Source organism: Macrosteles quadrilineatus, unplaced genomic scaffold (assembly GCF_028750875.1).
Source record: "Macrosteles quadrilineatus isolate MER2022 unplaced genomic scaffold, UCM_ALF_1.0 Scaffold_7__1_contigs__length_78375512, whole genome shotgun sequence".
Classification (NCBI taxonomy): Eukaryota; Metazoa; Arthropoda; class Insecta; order Hemiptera; family Cicadellidae; genus Macrosteles; species Macrosteles quadrilineatus.
In genome coordinates this window covers 36,650,382-36,669,506 of record NW_026542600.1, presented here as the reverse complement: position 1 = coordinate 36,669,506, position 19,125 = coordinate 36,650,382, and the positions used below count along the sequence as shown (strand labels likewise).

Below are 19,125 nucleotides of genomic sequence, written 5' to 3'. Positions count from 1 at the left end.
ATTTTTTGAGCTACACATTATCCGAGCTAGGCTCAGTCCACAAAGCTCATAATTTAATTAACTTTACTTACATAACAGAAAATAATAAGAAAAATTAAAAATTTTTGGAATATCAAGAGTCTTTCAAAGATATTTTTTTAATCAACCCAAAACTAATCGATAGAGGAGACAAAGAAAATACACAATAAATGGAAGAAAACTTTCAATTTAATATTTTAAAACACGAACGAAAACATTCATTTGAAAGCTTTTAACATAAATAAAATGTAAAAACTATTAACAAGTATAAAGTAAACATATTAGAGGGATAAACAAAACGTAATCGATAAAATTAGAAACATAAAAACACAATAACAATAACATCCAGCTATAAGATTGTTAGTAGTATTCTCATGCATGTACAATTAAATGCAAAATGGCACAAAGTCGAAACAAGTAAGACGATGAAAACAAAACACAAAAACTTAACTTATCCGCCTAAACACCCTAAAGCAAAGCAAATTATCAAAGCTGGGACTGTTAATAACAAAACTTTATACAAATCAACTTCTTTTGAAAACAATAATTTTAACCTTTTACTTCCACGATTTTAGTATTAAAATGATTCGGAATATGCTGCTAAATAAACTGCACTAGGCGACTAGGCTAGATTGAATTCTTTCAATGCATTCTGCATAATTGTGTCCTTCACAGCACAAAACACAAGCTTTATGTTCTCAGTATCTGTGAAAACAAGAACATGCAAGTTAGTAAGCAAGCCACAAGAACATGCAGAAACAAGCCATTTGACAAAAGAACTTAGTAAGTAGTCATTCTCATCTGTCAAGTGACTTGTTTTAGTTCCACTTGAAGTGTAAACAGTTTTCACACTCCAATAAAATCAAAAATCTCTTTGGAGCGACTTTGAAGTGATTTAGATTCTAACGTGTTATTTTCAAAATTCATGGTATAAAATGTAAATACAAATATGATTTTTTTATTCAATCAAAATTCTACTAAAAATTCAATCAAATCCACTTCAGAGTGTTTCCAAAATGAGTTTTTGGTTAGAAGCAAACTTTTACCCAAAGAGTATATAGGTACACAGAAATGCACAAACAGGCAGCCAAGCATTACAGTTTTTGGGTACCTGTAGCACATGTGAAATGAGAGTAAATGATCTTCTCGCTGTCAGGGTTCAAATCTACGAACATCCGTAGGATGAACTCCCTGGCTGCAATGGCATCTCTTTGGGGTCCTACAACAAACTACAGGCTAGCCAACATTCTAAAGGGCTACAGGGTTTATAAATACAGTAGACTCTCATTTCACCAACTACCGCTCGGATTGACTGCATTCGACTTCCTGGGTCAAAATATAGGTTGGTTTATATGTGGCCAACATTGTATAACTGGCTGGTTTAACTGACCTTTAAGAGGTTATCCGACTTAGACGAAGCTCTGTGTGGGTATGATAAAAGAGGGTGTACTGTAATTAAAGTTATAATTCAACACAAGAAACGGCGCAAACTCCATACTATAGTGGAGAATCATTTAGCAAGGGATGTTTTAGCTAATGTTTATTTACTATTAAAAACCTGAAATGTTTTACTAGTGTACAAGAATGATTGTAACAGAAAACTTAAAGGAGTTCATGTAATTTATTGACATAAAAAAATACACAAATGACTGACACAATTAATGCAATAAATTGGTCATTCAATCTAGGATGAAAATAGAAGGATTTCACTGTTTTAGATTCAAAATTGTTGCAAAAAATCTACATTGTAAAGCAATATCTTTAATATCTTAATCTTAATCTTAATAATATCTTAATCTTTAATAATACACTTGCTTGGAAATATATATGTTTTATTTTATTTATAAATAACATGAACTCACAAAAAACAACATCCAAGTTCCAAATTAGCATTTATTTTTGCTAAACACTATCCAATATTAAATTTTGTCTTGATTAGGGGCTTATGATGGCTGGGGTATCCGGTCAAAATCAATTTACATTGTAACATTTTTCAGATATATTTACCTCTAAATGTTTATTGGGAAAAATAAGTTGAATAGTGTTTGAAGACGTATTATAACTTACAAAAGCACCAAACTATACAACGCTAATCAAATAGTTATTTGAATAGGTACCAAAATATCAAACTCTAAAATACTTTACAAATTGTTCATAGGGGGGGTTCAACATTTACGAAAAGCATGGGAAAACACTCCAACGCTATCCAAAACGTCTGGTAAGAGTAAATGGACCTGTAGCAGTTGTAAAGTGAGAATAGCAAGTCCTATCTGGATCTGGGTTGGTCTTGAGGTAAATTTGGAGAATAAACTCTCTGGCTCCAATATGGTCCTGTTTGGCCCCTGTTATGGTACAAATGGTCAAACAGAATGTTTACCAAATCCCTCAAATCAAAATCAGTAGCTTTCGTAGGGTTTTTTGTGATATGCATTATAGTTCTCTGTTATTATAAGGAAAATTAGTGAGAGTAAATTATATATTTGAATTAATACTTTGTATACAAGGGCTGTTCAGAAAGTAAGGAACGTTTCGGTCTGGTGTTAGCGACCTCAGACCATCAAGTCGTCACAGCGCATGTGTCATAGTGTTGACCTTTGTTGAAATAATAAAGTTTAAACAGTGTGGCGCAGTTGAAAATCTCGCTAGTTGTGAGGTGCAGTATGTGACACGCTTTTGGTTTTCAGAAACATATAGAAATTTATTTTAAAAGGTGTAAAGTATACTGAAACCGAAAAAAGTTTTGGCAGGAAACGGTGCATTCAGTAATTTTTTTTTTCATGCCTGACCTAATACGTTAAATTGCAGATAGAATCATAGACTAAGCAACACATGTAGACTCCTCATCTCATTGTAAATTTTGAAGCCTGTTTTTCGTGTCTAGTTCATGTACATCCACACTGATCGCTAGTGTAGACAACATTTTGTTTATATTATTTTAGGGTTATTTTCATGATTTGTGCTTTACTATTTGGTTATATAACTAGGAGACCAGTTATTGTTTATGATTAAATCGTTTTATTTGGTTAAATAAGGTTTTAAATGACTTAAATAACAAGAAACAAATTGTAAACAAAACATAACCTCTACAGTTGGACGTACAGAACTAACAATAAAATTGGCTTCAGCTGTTCCATAAGGATGACAAATCTACTAAGGGAGTATGATTTATCTATGATAGAATCTATGTACTTCCCTTGATCAAATGGGAGGGTTCACTCAGCCACTCTAAAACCCTGACCTTGACTTGGTTAGCAGCAAAGTGCTTTAATTACAATAAGGAGCTTCAATTGCGAACCACCGAGTGGCTGAGTTCGCACGCAGAGGAATTTTATGTCAAAGGAATTTCAAAACTTGTCAACGGCTTTGATGAATTGAACTTCCTTAATTATTTGGGCGACTATGTAGGAAAGTAGTATTTTAGTTGCTCTTTCAAATGAACATGATAACGTTTTTTCCTCAAACAAAATTTTCATCCCATTCCAAAACGTTCCTTGCTTTATTTCTAAATAGCCCTCATAGTTCCTTTTGTTTCGGCTTGTTATTAAAATATAAAAATCTGTGACCAAAAATGCCTCAGATTAAAAATTAGTCACTTTTCAGTGACTACTGTGACAAAATAGCAATTAAGTGACTTTCCTGTTACCAATAAACTCACTGTTAAATATAGCTGTGAACATTATTAGGTAGATTCTCCGGAAATATTAAACTTTAATCTATGACATTTTGAAATGCAGATTCCTAAGGAATTTGCTCATACAACTCGATTTTTGAGGCACAACAAAGTGTTTCATAGTTCCTATCTTGAGTTTAAGATTTAAGATACATTTTTTGTTTGTGATATTGAGTTTACGTTGATTAATGTATTACAGAGAACATTTTCCATCACCAAAAAATAAGTGAAACAGAGAAGTTCACAATAGTTAAGTTCCAGAATCTGTCCCTGTATTCAGGTGGGAAAGATCCTGAAAACTTATTTCTAAGACTTAAAATTAACAAAATCACCACTGAGTATAGATAAAGCACACATACCGTCATATTCGGGGAAGTAGTCAACAAGATGGGAGTACATGATTTTCTCCTCTAATAGATCTTTCTTGTTGAGGAACAGAATTACAGAGGAGTGCTGGAACCACGGATAAGTGATAATTGTCTTGAATAAGGCTTTCGACTCTTCCATTCGGTTCTGCAACACAAATACCACATTTATAATCTTGATTATATGTCATTTGTATTTATTACATTGGATGGCCTTTAATGTTAGTAATCTTATTAATGCTAAAAGGGTTTTGCGTATAGCTCCTTAGCTTGCCTGTGCCCCGCAACGAGGCTCCTCACCTCTTACTAGCATTTTGTTAAAGTCTGGGTACATGCTAAAAACACAATTCCTTCCAAACATGAATCTTTTTACGGCCATAATTAAACTCCCAATCCCTAGCCCATTTCTGCATACTCCCCACTATCACTGCATTACAGAGACAAAGGATCAAGAAACACACAAAGGACATTATCAAGATTTACAGACAAATGGTGAATAATGTATTTTGAATTTAAAAAATAAGTTACTGAAGTCCTGTAACTATGAGTGAACAAAAAATTTTGAGTATGTTGTGTGTTGGCAAAAAAGTTTATATACAGCTGTCAAACGGCTGACTGAATAAGACAAAGTTTGTATTGACTGGGTCCAGATTAATAAGGGTTCCACAGTACTAGTTCATGTAATTAAAAAGATGAGTGCTGTCCAATGTACTGGTTAGCCATCTAAACAGTTGTGGATGCAAATCTTACCTCATTTTCAGATTCAAAAAGAATTTGGTCGTATTCGCTAAGAGCCACTAGGAAAATAATGGATGTGACGTTTTCAAAGCAGTGGATCCATTTTCTTCTTTCAGACCTCTGTCCTCCCACGTCTACCATCCTGTAAGACAAACAAAGGTTAGTGACTTGAGACATGAACCAAGGTATTACATTTTTATGGCATCACTAATGATGCCGTGCTTCTAATTTCTCCGTATTTATGTAATAGACTTCAATTTGTATCGATTAAGTATAAATGTTCTAAAGCTGAAAAATTTGAAACCGGTGTTCCTCAGGGCTCTGTACTAGGGCCACTTTTCTTTAACGTCTACATTAATGATCTTCCTATAAATATAAATACACAATCTGTTATATATGCGGATGATACAACTTTACTCGCTAACCATTCTAATTTAACAACACTGCGCTTAATTAGTCAAGAGAACATAGAGCATATGATTGGTTTTCTGCAAACAGATTATCTTGTAATTCTGATAAATCACAATATATAACAATCAGTTTCAAAACAGAGGTAAAATTTGAATCAGTTAAACTTTTAGGATTTAATTTGGATTCAAAATTAAATTGGTCATCACACATAAAATCTGTTTGTAAAAAAATTTCAAGAGTGAGGTGCTTGCTGTGGAAACTTAAGGATTTTGTTAGTCAAGAATATTTAAGATTGGCGTATTTTGGACTCTTTCAATCACACATACTATACGGTCTTATTTTGTGGGGCCACTCTCCACATATTAATGACATCCTTTTACTCCAAAAAAAGGCGGTTTGAAGCATTGCTGGAGAATGCTCAGATACACATTGTAAACCTCTTTTCATTCATTTCAGGATACCAACTATAGTAAATCTTTATATATTCCAAATTATAATACATACAAAGTCAAACTTAGATCAATTCTCTTTCCAAAAGGACGTACACAACCACTATACAAGAGGTAGGGATAAAATAGATATATTGCAGCACAGATTGTCAAAAACCAAACATTCACATAAATTAAATTGTATAATGCTTTTTAATAAGCTGCCTGAAGAAGCAAAATTAGTTTCATACAGCATTTTTTTAAATAAACTGTATGACTGGATTGTTAAAAATCCCTTTTACAAAATTGATGATTTTTTTAAGTTGTGAAATAAATATTAGATTTTGAAGAGTAAGTTGAAATAAAGCTTTTATTTTCATGTAAGTGGCCATTTAAATTTAATATATTGTACTGCAAACACTGAATCACCTTGTAACTATGTATAACAAATGACGTGTCCTATTTCTTTTGTAAATATCAATGGAAATAAATATTTCTTATTCCCATTCATCAAACCTTTGTGTACATTTTACATTGGCCATCTTTTAACGGCACTAGTTTCCCGTTACAACTCCACTATGACATATTCAAACTGGTGATCGTATTTATTTGTTATACAGGGTTCCCACGGCAGCTGATGAAAAGAACAATGATTTTTTGGACTTTTTTGGGGATTTCACCAAGCATTTTTACAATTACTTTATTTGAAATAATAATAAATTAGGCAAAATTTTTGCTGCGGTGTCAAATTTGGTGATGTTAACATACATCACAGTAAAGTATAATGAAGTACATATACCACAACAAGACACGACAACTGTTGGTTTATTGACCTTGAGTGTCAAAATTCCTGATAAAATGAAATTAAATCAACACAACACCCATATAACTCTAACCTCATTTATCATGCTCAAACATTCAACACAACTATTCTCAAATCAGCATAAAATAAATCTTCTGATCTGATTAATGTTATACTTCATTGGTAAAAGGTTAAAAAGTATAAAAAATGAGCTTTTTGTTGCTCCAAAAGATTTTTTATAGCTAAATATTGTTTGATCACCCATTTCCTGAATTCACTAGAAATTAAACATTAACAAAACATCAATAAGAATTAAAAACCACAAAAACGTATGTTAAGAAATTAGCGCTAAATAGCATAATTAAGTATATTATCCAAAGAGAAAATTCCCAATAACACAAGTAACAACATTAACAACACACTTAAAGCATGAGGTGAAATTAGCACGAAAATAGCAAAGAGAAGCAACACACACCTTTTAAAATAATTTTTTACAACAGTGGATCAGCTTAAATAAAAAAAGGGAATATCCCATATTTTATAGCAATTGGGTATTATCTTCTAATTATTGGGTCCTTCAGAAAAAGAATATAAAACAATTAACAACCAGAATTGTATTATTTAACGTGCATATGTTTGGGATGCTTTAAAATTCAAACTCTATTTAACTAGAGCCAGTAAAAACCCAATATCCTACCTAGAAAATCTGTGTGCTTGAGTAATCTTTATTACAACTCATAGGCCAAGTCCCGTAATTTTTTAAGTGGACTAAAGATTGTTATTAGTTTAATTATTAGGATCATGCAAAATACATTTTACCTATTTTGTATGATTTTATGTTGATTAGCAGATTAAATAATGAAAATAATGGTATAATTTTGCACAATATTATTTGGTTTCACCATTGACATTGGTTAATAGCAGATGGGACAAAAAAAAATTCAAGATGACGAATGTTCTGTCTACTATGCTACAAAAGCTAGTCATTTATAGGTTTTTTTTTACTATCAGAAACGTCTTAGGTATTAAATAGGAAAACATAGTAAAAAACAAAATAGGGAGATTCTACATTTGACTAACAAAGAATAGCTACGACCAAATTAAATTTTCCTTTGGGGATTTGCATTTGTTGAATTCTACTCAAATACCAATTCAAATCTCTCAAGTTACATCAAACTGAAACAGATTATTCTGCACAATACTTTGGTTCAAAACTGAGTTAATAACAAAAGAAGGTGACAACCAGGGTTCAATTTAACAGCACCCAAAGTTGTACCTAAAGATGATTGAGTCCAAGTCAAAGGGGTACTCGATGATGCCAGTGGTTGGCGCTCGAGCTCTCAGAATGTCTTGTTCTGTTGGAAGATAGTCAGGAACCTCTACTCTTGCTATGTCGTCTAAGTAGCTGAAATCATGCATTCATGCAACAACTATCCCATCATGCAATTGAGGTGAATTCGAGCAAAACATTGATCATTCTATAATGGAAATAGGTAAATGAAATCAAATTCAAACCGGAAGGAAAGGTGACGAAGTGTTGGAAAGGATTTAGGATGGTGATAAAAGGTATCGAAATTGTTGCAAAGTACCTTGTAAAAGAAACGTAGCTGAGCGGAAGAGGACGTAAAGTATCGGGGATTATTTACAAGTGACTTACAAGTGACCATGGGATTGCATCACAGCTGGAACAGCTTATTGTGCACAAGTATGGAGGATGGTAGGAACTTAGGAGAAGATTGTCCAGCACAAGAAAGATTGGTAAACAACATGTTACAGTCTTTTGGACCCAATTACAAATTTTTAAGATTTTTCCTACATATCTTAATTCAAAAATGATTTGTTTTAAACGTTCTCATTGCATTAGAGACTGATCAATGTTTGTAATTAATTCAACGAAAATGTTATAAAAAAATAAAACAAACAAACACATTGAGTAGATTAGTGCAAGCTAGTAAACAATAATCATACTAAATAATCACAGGAAGAACAAACCAGTATAAATAACCCATCAGGCATAAATAACCCATCACCTGATGCCATCTAGATTTCAAAACATTGCCTGAATCAGCAAAATAAATCCCCACTGCATGCTCTATGTTGTATGAAACATGCATAACAAATGCCCGCCTTATACCTAAATCTGATTTCCTCCAAGTCAAATGGATACTCTATGATTCCCGTGGTCGGCACTCGAACCCGAAGAATGTCCTGTTCCGTTGGCAGGTAGTTTGGCGCGGCTACTCTGTCAATTTCCATCAGGTAACTGAAGAAAAAGAACTTGATCATAACTGAGCGCAGATTGTTACAATAGCTCTGGTTTGTTTTATGAGTAACAAAACAAATGAGTTATGTTTGGAAATTTGGCATCTAGAAATCGTTGCTTTGCTGCACTTAATCCTTTGAACTTGATACTGTGCATTTAAATACAGTAGACTCCCTGCTATCCGGACTCCTTGGGACCGAGGCCAGTCCGGATAACGGTGTTTCCGGTTAAACCGACGTCCCCAAAAACTCGTTAAAACGGACCATTTAAATGCATACTGTATACAGTATTTGACTTAAATTTAGAAGAGCATTGTATTTACACACGTGATCACTGGTTTCAAATCTTTCCAACGACAACAGTCGTTTCAGAACCACTCACTTCCTGCCGATCTAGTCCAGTTATTCTGATGTGCTGATAAAAATTGTCTGGTTAAAGAGATGTCATTTCCGCCGAGTGTAGTCCGGTTAAACTGACTTCCGGTTAAAAGGTGTCCGGATAAGAGGGAGTCTACTGTATATTTAAATATCTATTTCAACTGTAATTAACAGAAAATAAACTTAAATTTATTCTTTAGATCTACCAAAAGAGGTCAACCTTAAAGTTAACGAAAAATTATTAATATTGATACTTCAAATTATTTACTAACAACTGAAACAAAATCTACATGTAAAAGTCAATAACAAGCCTTTTAGGAATTTAAATCCAACATTAGAATACTTGATTGGGTCAATAAAGTTACACTATTATCAACTCTGATTCTTGTGTAATAAATGGGTAGAAATTGGTACACAATACTGGTGTTAAAAGACACAATAGGAACTAATGAAGTACTGAGTGAGAGAGAAACTACGATTCAGAATTTCATATGAGGTCTATCAATCTAAATATAAATCCGAATTTTAATGATTGACATTCAAGAGAAATTATTTAATGGTTTTTAATTCCACATTAAATTTTGTTGCAAGAATTTGAGATTGTTTGAAACTATTCCTCTTCTATGGTAAATTCCAGGTATAAATATACAGTTATGCAAACATTTTTCTCTAAGACTGGGGAGAGACCGATAAGGAAGCGAGTTGTTTGGTTTAGTTAAGAGGACTGATTTGTAGAAAATAGGTATATTTCGGTTTTTACAGCATTTCAAACCTAAGTGAAATTGAAAAACACTAAATTTAACATCAATTCCCTAACAAGAATACAGTTTATTTATGTCTCAGTGCTAAAATTTTTTAATTTAAGCTAGTGAACGGTAAGGGACAGCAGCTACATTCCTGAACCTGAAACTCATGTGACATTTTTCTCAATTAATATACTGTCTTCAAGTAACCGATAGGCTAGCAAAACCCACAAATACCCAACAACTTTGCAAGAAGCATGAAGAATTTTCCAGTATCAACAATATTTTTTTAAACATTTTCAAAATTTGCGATAGTAAGAATTTTATCGTCTCAACAATCTTTAATCAAAAGCCATCAATAAAATAAATGTTTAAACCCAAAATAGAATTCAAGGATTGTGAACCGTACTTTTTCTCAATGGGTAAATTGAAACATTCCTCTTAATTTCTTTGTATTTACTTTAAAGTTGTCTACCTCACTCTTGACATCTATTCTCCTTTATTTGGTTACAAATGAGGTTTTATCTACCCATAATTAAAACAATACTTAAGTATAAGCTATCACTTGAATCAATGGAAATTTGAGGATTGAATATTGAAGTAGGGTAGTTTCAAATAAAGGAACACTATAGTCTACAGTTTAGTTAACATCAGTAGTAGGCTAAATCAAATATCTACTTTGATGTTGTGAAAGCTTAAATACAGTGACAAATTCTCAATCTTTGTCTTGCAGATTCAAAATTAAGGTTTGTTCAGAAAAAAAATTAAAATATTTACATAACACCAATAAAACTACATTCTTTAAATTATTACTTAGCAACACTTACTACTTAGCAGAGTCTGTGAGCTGGTATTCCCTTCGGCGGTCGTAGCATTCCTGTATTCCTGTGTCCGCCCATAGTTCCTTGATCGCTTCAACGTACGGACTTTCAAACGTTGTGACTGTTTCAAAGTCTACACTTCGGATCAATTCCGCCTTTTCCTGGAAGAAATTTTAAAAATTAGCTCCAGTACAGTAGGTAATAATTGGTATGGAGTACTTATTTATTTACACTACAGAAACTCTTGGGTACATGTATATTGTATGGTTTTTCAGTTCTCCTGATCTATCCCCTCTACAGATAAGTAAGGTACAGAGGAAACATTCAATGGTACACTTTTGGTGTCTAGCACAGCCATATTCACTGGTGTCTAAGGCAAAGTCCAACACTGACCCCCTCACCGTCATGTACTATAACGCTCATGGTGGAGGAAGACCCTGTGCGATAGGAATTTTCACACAGTACTCACCGCTCGGGCTCTTCTTTGCTTGTGTCAAGTATATTTCCAGCACAACACCAGAGCTGAAAACCCACGGTCGTCCCATAATTGTGTATCCTCCGTAGCTTACTTCTCTGTGGACACTCTTTGTGGACATTTGGGTATACTCGCTATGCATTTTCTCTTTGTGTAACACACTGTATATACCCAGTTTGTCAACCTGCTTGATAAAGCGTATACCTGCATACCTCTGCTAACTCTTATGCCTCAGTCTCAGTGCAAACCAAATACTGAAATGAATACTGTTAACTTCTAAACAGACTGCGGGATTTAAGAAAAAACCAAGCTGCCAGAAAGCAAAAGGCAACTAAAATGTTTTTTGTACTTCAAAAATGGTTTTTAAATTGTACGGTACTTATTGCTGTTGTATTTAAAAGCATTGCTCAAATGAGGGCAGCTTCAAATACTAAGTTGAGATAAAAGTAGCATGTGTCTTACATTAGACAATTTTTATCTAAAAAAAATAATTATGTTCCTAACAATTTTATGTTTCTAACATTTGACCATAACAAGGTATTTAAAAGGCAGCTTTCCCTTATCCTAGGCACGTATTTCTTTACCTGGCACTACTTATGTCATAGACTAATGTACATGAGCCGAATATTACAGTAAAACTAGATGTTAATAAGATAAACCGCTAATTGATTTTTTTATATTTTATTTTAAAGAGGTTGGCAGAATCATTTAACCATGCATTTGCCTGTCTTCACTGGCCTAGGGCCTGTGTTTGGAAAGTAGTACTCTTTCCAAGAAATAATATTAGGCCCTACCGTACTATTTATTTCCTAAATTGTTCACCAATTTTTTTCCTCCTTAAAAAGCTAAGAGAACGCAGCCTTTATGGTCCACAAACATGATTTGCGTCACTTATCTCATGCAGGCCAAAACATCAGACAATTTTTAATCGCAAACCGAGAACATTTGTGCTTAAGTTACACACAGATGAACGACAGCATTAATTTATAACACATTACAGCTATCTCCCAAAGAGATGCAACAAATCGTCTCACAACTCTTAACATGACCCCTATCAGTTTGATGGTTATTGATGTAATCTTCAAACCCATGATCTATTTTACATGAATGGCCTTTATTTAGCACACTATCATCTCTTAACGGATTTAAACTAGACTTCCTTTTTAAAGACTTGTGTAAAAACCATTTAAACGGATAATTTTTCTCAAATATCGCAGCAAAATTAGAATTGCACACACAGTAAAGATATTGTTATTCGTCCTTTTGGATTGTAATGTTTAATAATATTTAAAAATATGGAAGCCATTTAAATGTTTGCGGTAAAAGTTTCAATATACTATGGCTTCATTTTTGAGGGTTGGAACTAATCTAGCACAGACAATGAAGAAATGTAACGGTGGTGGTAGATTGTTAGACAGACTTTAAGTTCAAGACGAAACAGGTTTAACAGGTGATATAGGAAGTGAAAGATTAATACAGAAGATTTATGGTCAACGAGACTGTTCCAACAGCCACATGGAAGGATGAAGATGAAAAGGGAAGGATTTTGTTCAAAGATAAAGGTTTGACAGTCATTATAATAGAAGGTACAATATGGAGATAGAAGACTGATCAAACTAGAAGATACAACAGTCTCAGTACTACAGGGTTTTACAGTCAATATGGAATAATTAAGATAGGTCAACATAAAAGGTTTATTGGTCAACATAGAAGGTTTATTGGTTAACATAGAAGGTGTATTGGTCAACATAGAAGGTTTATTGGTTAACATAGAAGGTATATTGGTCAACATAGAAGATTTATTGGTTAACATAGAAGGTGTATTGGTCAACATAGAAGGTGTATTGGTCAACATAGAAGGTGTATTGGCCAACATAGAGGTTTATTGGTCAACATAGTCAAAGTAGAAGGATAAACAATCAATATAGAAGGTTTAACGATCAATGTAGAAGGTTCATGGTCAAAGTAAGTTTTACGGTCAACATGGAAGGATAGTCAATATAGAAGGTGCATGGTCAAAGTAAGTTTTACGGTCATCATAGAAAGTTCATGGTCAAAGTAAGTTTTACGGTCAACATAGAAGGTTCATAGTCAAATTATAAGGATTTACGGTCAATATAGAAGGTCCATCGTCAATATAGAAGGTTTAACGATCAATATAGAAGGTTCATGGTCAAAGTTAGTTTTACGGTCAACACAGAAGGATAGTCAATATAGAAGGTTCATGGTCAAAGTACGTTTTACGGTCAACATAGAAGGTTCATAGTCAAGGTAGAAGGGTCACAGCAAACATCGAAGTTTCAGTACAGTACGGTACTCACAATATTGGATGAGTCGGCGTATTGAATCTTGAGGAGGTCCATCGCCCGTATCATACTCTGCATGGCCATGAAGATGTTCTGGTAGACAAGTTTTATGAAGCCTCGTTTGTCTTCATCTGAGTAACCTGACCCGTGGATAATTCGCATCTGTTTGATGAATGTTGATTTTCCAGATTCTCCAGTGCCTGTTGACAGTACAGATACATCAGTGCTGGTGATAGTTGAAGCAATCAATATTTCTACCTATGATTAACGATACCTGTCCTCCTGTACGCTCTTATACCATGGATAGTGACTAGCGCATTCCCTTGGGAGCTAGCTACTACAATAGTCTTCACGTTAAGATCCAGGTCTGGGACTACTGCACTTTTAGTGAATTCACCTACAGGAAAATAGCTATTACTAAAATAACTATAACTATTACTAACTGTTGTACAAGTATTTGTTCAAAGTCTGGGACCACTGGACTTTTACTGAACTTCCCTGTTGATAAGTTGCTAGTACAATAATCTTCATAAGTCCTTGGTATGTTGTGAGATAGATCTGGAAACGTCATGAAATTGTTGCTATTTACACATTGTGATGGAAAAAGTAATAGTCTAGTTTTTAGCGAGGATGTTTGGGCCTGGAAGATTAGGTTCAACCTTACCAATTAATGGCTTTCGACTCTGTGATAATTCCGTGACGTAATAGGCCTAGTCCGAGGTAAGGTATAAAGCATTCCGAACTTGTCTTTCATAACAAGAGAATGGTTCATGGAAGAGAATGGTTACATCTATAAAAGAAACAAATTGCAGGACTCATTAATCCTGACGACTCTTCTTCAGTTATATCTTATTGAAAGTATTCAAATTTCATCACACTTAATCTGAAAATCAGGCAATATTAAATTTGAGAAAAGAAACAAAACATAACTTTAAATGTGTAAAACAAGTAGAGCATAATGAGGAATAAACACCTTAAAAATAACCTCCTAGAGTCTTTGTTAGCTATTTATCACCTGACTCATTATAGACAAATGACAGTTTGATAAGATAGTGACAATGAATGGATTTAGGTACCAGTCAATACTGTACAAACATGCAAGAACTAAATTTGGCCACTATTTCCTGAACAACTACTGTTTAAAGTTGTTTCCTGGATATTTAGAAAATGTATTAGCATATATAGAAATTAAATTTGTCTGTTGATTTAGCAGTACAATATTGAAGAATTTGTTTTGTGTAGTTGCTGCAGTCTCTGTATTCAGTTGCGATTTCCAGTGTAGCCAGCTAATTTTTTAGTAGATACAACATATTAGTAGATACAACATATTAGTAGATACAACATACAGTAGACTCCCTCTTATCCGGACACCTTTTAACCGAACATCGGTTCCAGACTACACTCGGCAGAAATGACATCTCTTAACCGGACAATTTTTATCAGCACATTGGTTTAACCACACTAGATCGGCAGGAAGTGGGCGGTACTGAAACGACTGTTCTCATGGGAAAGATGACCAATGATCACGTGTTTAAATACAATGCCCTACTAAATTTAAGTCAAATACTGTATACAGTATGCATTTAAATTGTCTGTTTTAACCAGCTTTTTGGGACATCGGTTTAACCAGAAAAACCATTATCCGGACTGGCCTCGGTCCCGAGGAGTCCAGATAAGAGGGAGTCTACAGCCAAAATTATAACTCTACCAATACTTATCACCATTTAAAAAAAATGTCTGACAAAAAACCCAACTCTCCAAGAAAAAATGGATATGACAACGCTGAGTACAAGGTTGTAAATGACACTAACAATACCCAATTGTTTAAATGTTTCACATGAATCATCGAAATACCATTACAAAGATGGATCATAGAATATGGTATGAATACTAAAGAGGTCACTTAGTGGAAGACATCATCAAGTTGGCCTAAACAAACACACCCTTACAGTCTTCAAAGATGAAAAAAAAGTTGGAGGACTAGCGTGACTGTAATACTATTTTAATGATGTACAATATAGAGAAAAGTAGTTGCAAACAATTTGTTGCAAATACACCTTTATGCTGGAGGAGTAGCTTGAATGCATTACTATTTTAATGGTGAAGGATACAAAGGAAAAGCATTTGCAAACAGTTTGAGAAAAAACAACAAAAGACAATAACATACTTCAACCATTAAAAAATGTATAAAAAGAGGTTGCGACCTGCTTCTACCTAATGATCAATTTTTAATGGTGGTAACAAGATGCAAACCCACAACATCACGGTCATGGTCATGCTCTTTCTGAGTCAACCACTCACTAATTATTTTTCTTCTATTATTCTGTATAAGCAAGGCATGGGAAGAGGCAGACTTTAGGTCCAGGTCAACCATATCCTTATGGATCAAAATATAGCTTTCATCATGGGAAATTTTGCAATTTTCTTCAACCTATAACTAAACAAACTGTACAGTCGAACCCCGATTAATTAAAACAAAGGAGACAAGCCGTTTTGGATGACCTATTGTTTCGGTTAGTTAAATTAAAAGGCTATGTCAATCATATCAAAGATTTTTCAACTAACTTAATGTTTTTAAAATTGCTGTCGTCTAAAAATCAACAAAATTATTAAATTGACAGTTAGCCTAATTTCTGATCTTTATCCATATCCCTGTAAGAGATCCAAATCGTCGTCTGCTCCATCACATTCCGTTGGTCAAGCCGGACCTACTACTTGTGCCACCACAGCCAGTTCCTGTCACCCAGCTCATTTCCTAATTGTTTTGAATTTGAATGATGGTTTTGAATAACCCGGGTTATGGTTTAACAGGATGCGGTTAAAAGATGTTTTACTGAGCTTAACCTTTAAGCTGACTAACTGTAATTAGCCTACAACTAAACTGACTAACTGTAATTAGCCTACAACTCAAACTGACTAACTGTAATAAGCCTACAACTCAAACTGACTAACTGTAATTAGCCTACAACTCAAACTGACTAACTGTAATCAGCCTACAACTCAAACTGACTAACTGTAATTAGCCTACAACTGAAACTGACTAACTGCAATACACCTTCAACTAAAGCTTACTAACTTTTTATCCAGACCAGTTATCATACTGTTTCAGCTCATCCAAGAAATTCTCTGGAAATTTTGACTTGACATAATTCGGTAAACCCAAGGATATCTCTCCTTGTCTACAATTTTCTTTTTTTTCAAGCTAAACCTGCAGCCATAGAGGAGTTCAAACTCACAAAAAGGTAAAAAAGATCAAAATCTCTTTGTAATTGGCAGCATTATAGTGAGCTTTCAGGACTAAAATCTCACACTCTAAACCACTAAATGTAGCCCCGCCCAAACATACATTGAAACTTGCAACTGGTTTGGTTATTTATACTATAAAAACAGTTATATTTATACCCTAAACTACCCTTAACTTTGGGAAGCGAGCTGGTCTAGTGGTTAGAGGGCGGGACTTCAGTCCCTAAGGTCCCGGGTTCAAATCCCGCCAGTTCATATAAGTGATAGTTTCGCAACCCCTAGGTATAGGCTGAAGTGAAAAACAATCCCAGGCTCATGCCTAGCGTCTTAGAAAAAAAACCTGATGTAATATGTTAATTTTAAAGAATAATACTTCAAATCCTTCCAACTTAAGTCACTGGATGCGTTCACAATCAATTTCAAAAATTGCTTTCATAGTTATTACTTGTTTAGAATGGGAAAATTGTCTTGAATGTTTGCCATTATATTAACAACAACCAATGCTGCGCTTCAAAAGACGCATTCAGAAGAAATCCTGTTTATGAATCTACAAAGCTCAAAAAACTTTGGTTTGGTTTACACAGTTGAAGTAAAGTTTTTCTGAGATTTAAAGGACAAAACTAATTGCTTAGAAAAAGTTCTTTATCAATATCAGTTGTATTTTATTGTGTAAAGTTCATCACAATATCGTTTGTATTTTATTGTATCTTTCAGTTTACATTTCAAACGTTTCAATAGCTACTGAAAGATACTTATTAAATGTCTCAAAAGAAAAAAACGTTTGTGTGATTTTGCAAAAAATTTACTTGGGATACTGAATATTTAGTTATACCAAACAAAGCAGCAATAGAGTATGATTAATGGTTTAATGAAGTATTTCACTGGACCAAGGTATACATGCTCCTGTAATAAAAAAATTTGAAATCCTTAAATTTATTGCTTTTATTAGCAATAAACTACAATGAAAGAGCAGCTTTTTACAAGTTTATTAGTGAAATTTCCCTATACATTTTTATGACAAAAACTCAGTATCAAGCACTTGAATATTCAAAACGCAAAACATTTCACTTAAACAAACATCAAATAATTTCTTGGGATTGATCATTATTCATAAACTGATCTGAGGAATCAAAGTAATTGAAATATAAATGGGATTCAGGGACAGGGAGGGATGCTACATCAATATGGTTGACCAACCCAAACATGAATAACACAAAAAGGTATTAACTTGAAATGAAGATTTTATTTGCCACATTGTATTGGAATGCACACAATTTATTACTTGACGTGTTTGATTTTCTAACAGCACTTGAGTTTTATTCTCGCAATAAACAAACCGAGAGGTATCTTGCTAAATGATTCCGAAACAATAAACATCAACGGTCGTTACTTTAGATGGTTCATATTTAATTTGGTATGAAAGTGGACTAAGTGAGTGAATAGTTTGCAAGTCATGATACACAGAATTCTATGAGTGGTTATCCTGCGTTTGAAAATAGGTCAAGTACATTTTCGCTTCTGTTTGTTTTAAGTGGGAAATAAATTACAATAATGGAGGGTAAACAATTGTTTGCGTTTACTGTTTAGTTGAGATGTATTGAAAAGAATAGTTTTATCGGTAACATTTTACATACAGTAAATTAATTACTAAACAAATCTGGATCAAATTCTTGTTAAATTTATTTGCTAGGTTTAAAAAATATATAAATTTAAATACAACAAAATATTGAGTTTATGACACTACTTTTTATGAACATAGACTACAAAACACAGTGCAAAAACTCTTAGAAATTAGACACTTTAGGTTATTCTCAAACATTTTAGGAAGGAGAATCGGATAAAATCAACTTTAAAAAATTAGAGGAGAAAGGAATGTGTGCAATTAGCAAATTAATAGTTTTGTAATATTGAATATAAAAATAGGAATAACTAAATCAATGAATACTTCCTAAGGTACAGAGAATTAAAGTTCTCATCCAAGCAATATTTATAGGAAATCCTGTCCATATAAATTTGATTTTCTTACCAACACTGCACAACAGGTACCCACCTGAAAAAAAACAAAGTATTAGTTTAATGGTCAATGGCGTAACAAGAACTAGAAAACATACATCTTCAGGGTGAGTTTCATTTTTTGACATAAATATAAAAATCCTAATTCATCATTCATCAACATGGCGAAGACAGTTGACAAAGTTGACCTTTGTTTCCGCTACCTAAACTGATGGGATATGGTTTTCTTGATCATCTTCATTGATTATACGCTACACTATATACCTAATACTATACACTGCTTACACTTTAGGTCTGTGAACAAGATAAGCAGCAAGGGGTGTGTTATGAGTTCCACCTATGGCTGCCCCTTTGTGGACACTTTCTCCGTAGTGACCTCTCGTTTGAAAATGTTGAACCGATTTTAAACTTAAAAGAATTCAATAATGTTGTCCTAGCGTTAAGTTTTAACT

General features: G+C 33.6%; 1 protein-coding gene across 6 annotated transcripts in view; it reads right to left on the bottom strand.

The window, feature by feature from the left end:
• The window catches only part of LOC128997853 (guanine nucleotide-binding protein G(q) subunit alpha), a 74,082-nt gene that overhangs the window by 8,754 nt on the left and 46,203 nt on the right, over window positions 1–19,125 (bottom strand). Inside the window, exons 2-9 of one of the 6 annotated variants that reach the window (XM_054423622.1) lie at window positions 13,433–13,617; window positions 10,643–10,797; window positions 8,567–8,695; window positions 7,709–7,837; window positions 4,804–4,933; window positions 4,048–4,201; window positions 1,130–1,237; window positions 190–723 (exon numbers count right to left, since the gene is read on the bottom strand). In XM_054423622.1, the coding sequence (XP_054279597.1) occupies window positions 641–723; window positions 1,130–1,237; window positions 4,048–4,201; window positions 4,804–4,933; window positions 7,709–7,837; window positions 8,567–8,695; window positions 10,643–10,797; window positions 13,433–13,617 (1,073 nt within the window). In that variant the 3' untranslated portion in view covers window positions 190–640. Of the gene's footprint in view, window positions 1–189; window positions 724–1,129; window positions 1,238–2,252; window positions 2,361–4,047; window positions 4,202–4,803; window positions 4,934–7,708; window positions 7,838–8,566; window positions 8,696–10,642; window positions 10,798–13,432; window positions 13,618–19,125 lie in introns of those variants that run through there. The other 5 variants (XM_054423620.1, XM_054423619.1, XM_054423617.1 and 2 more) reach the window with 5 other exon arrangements.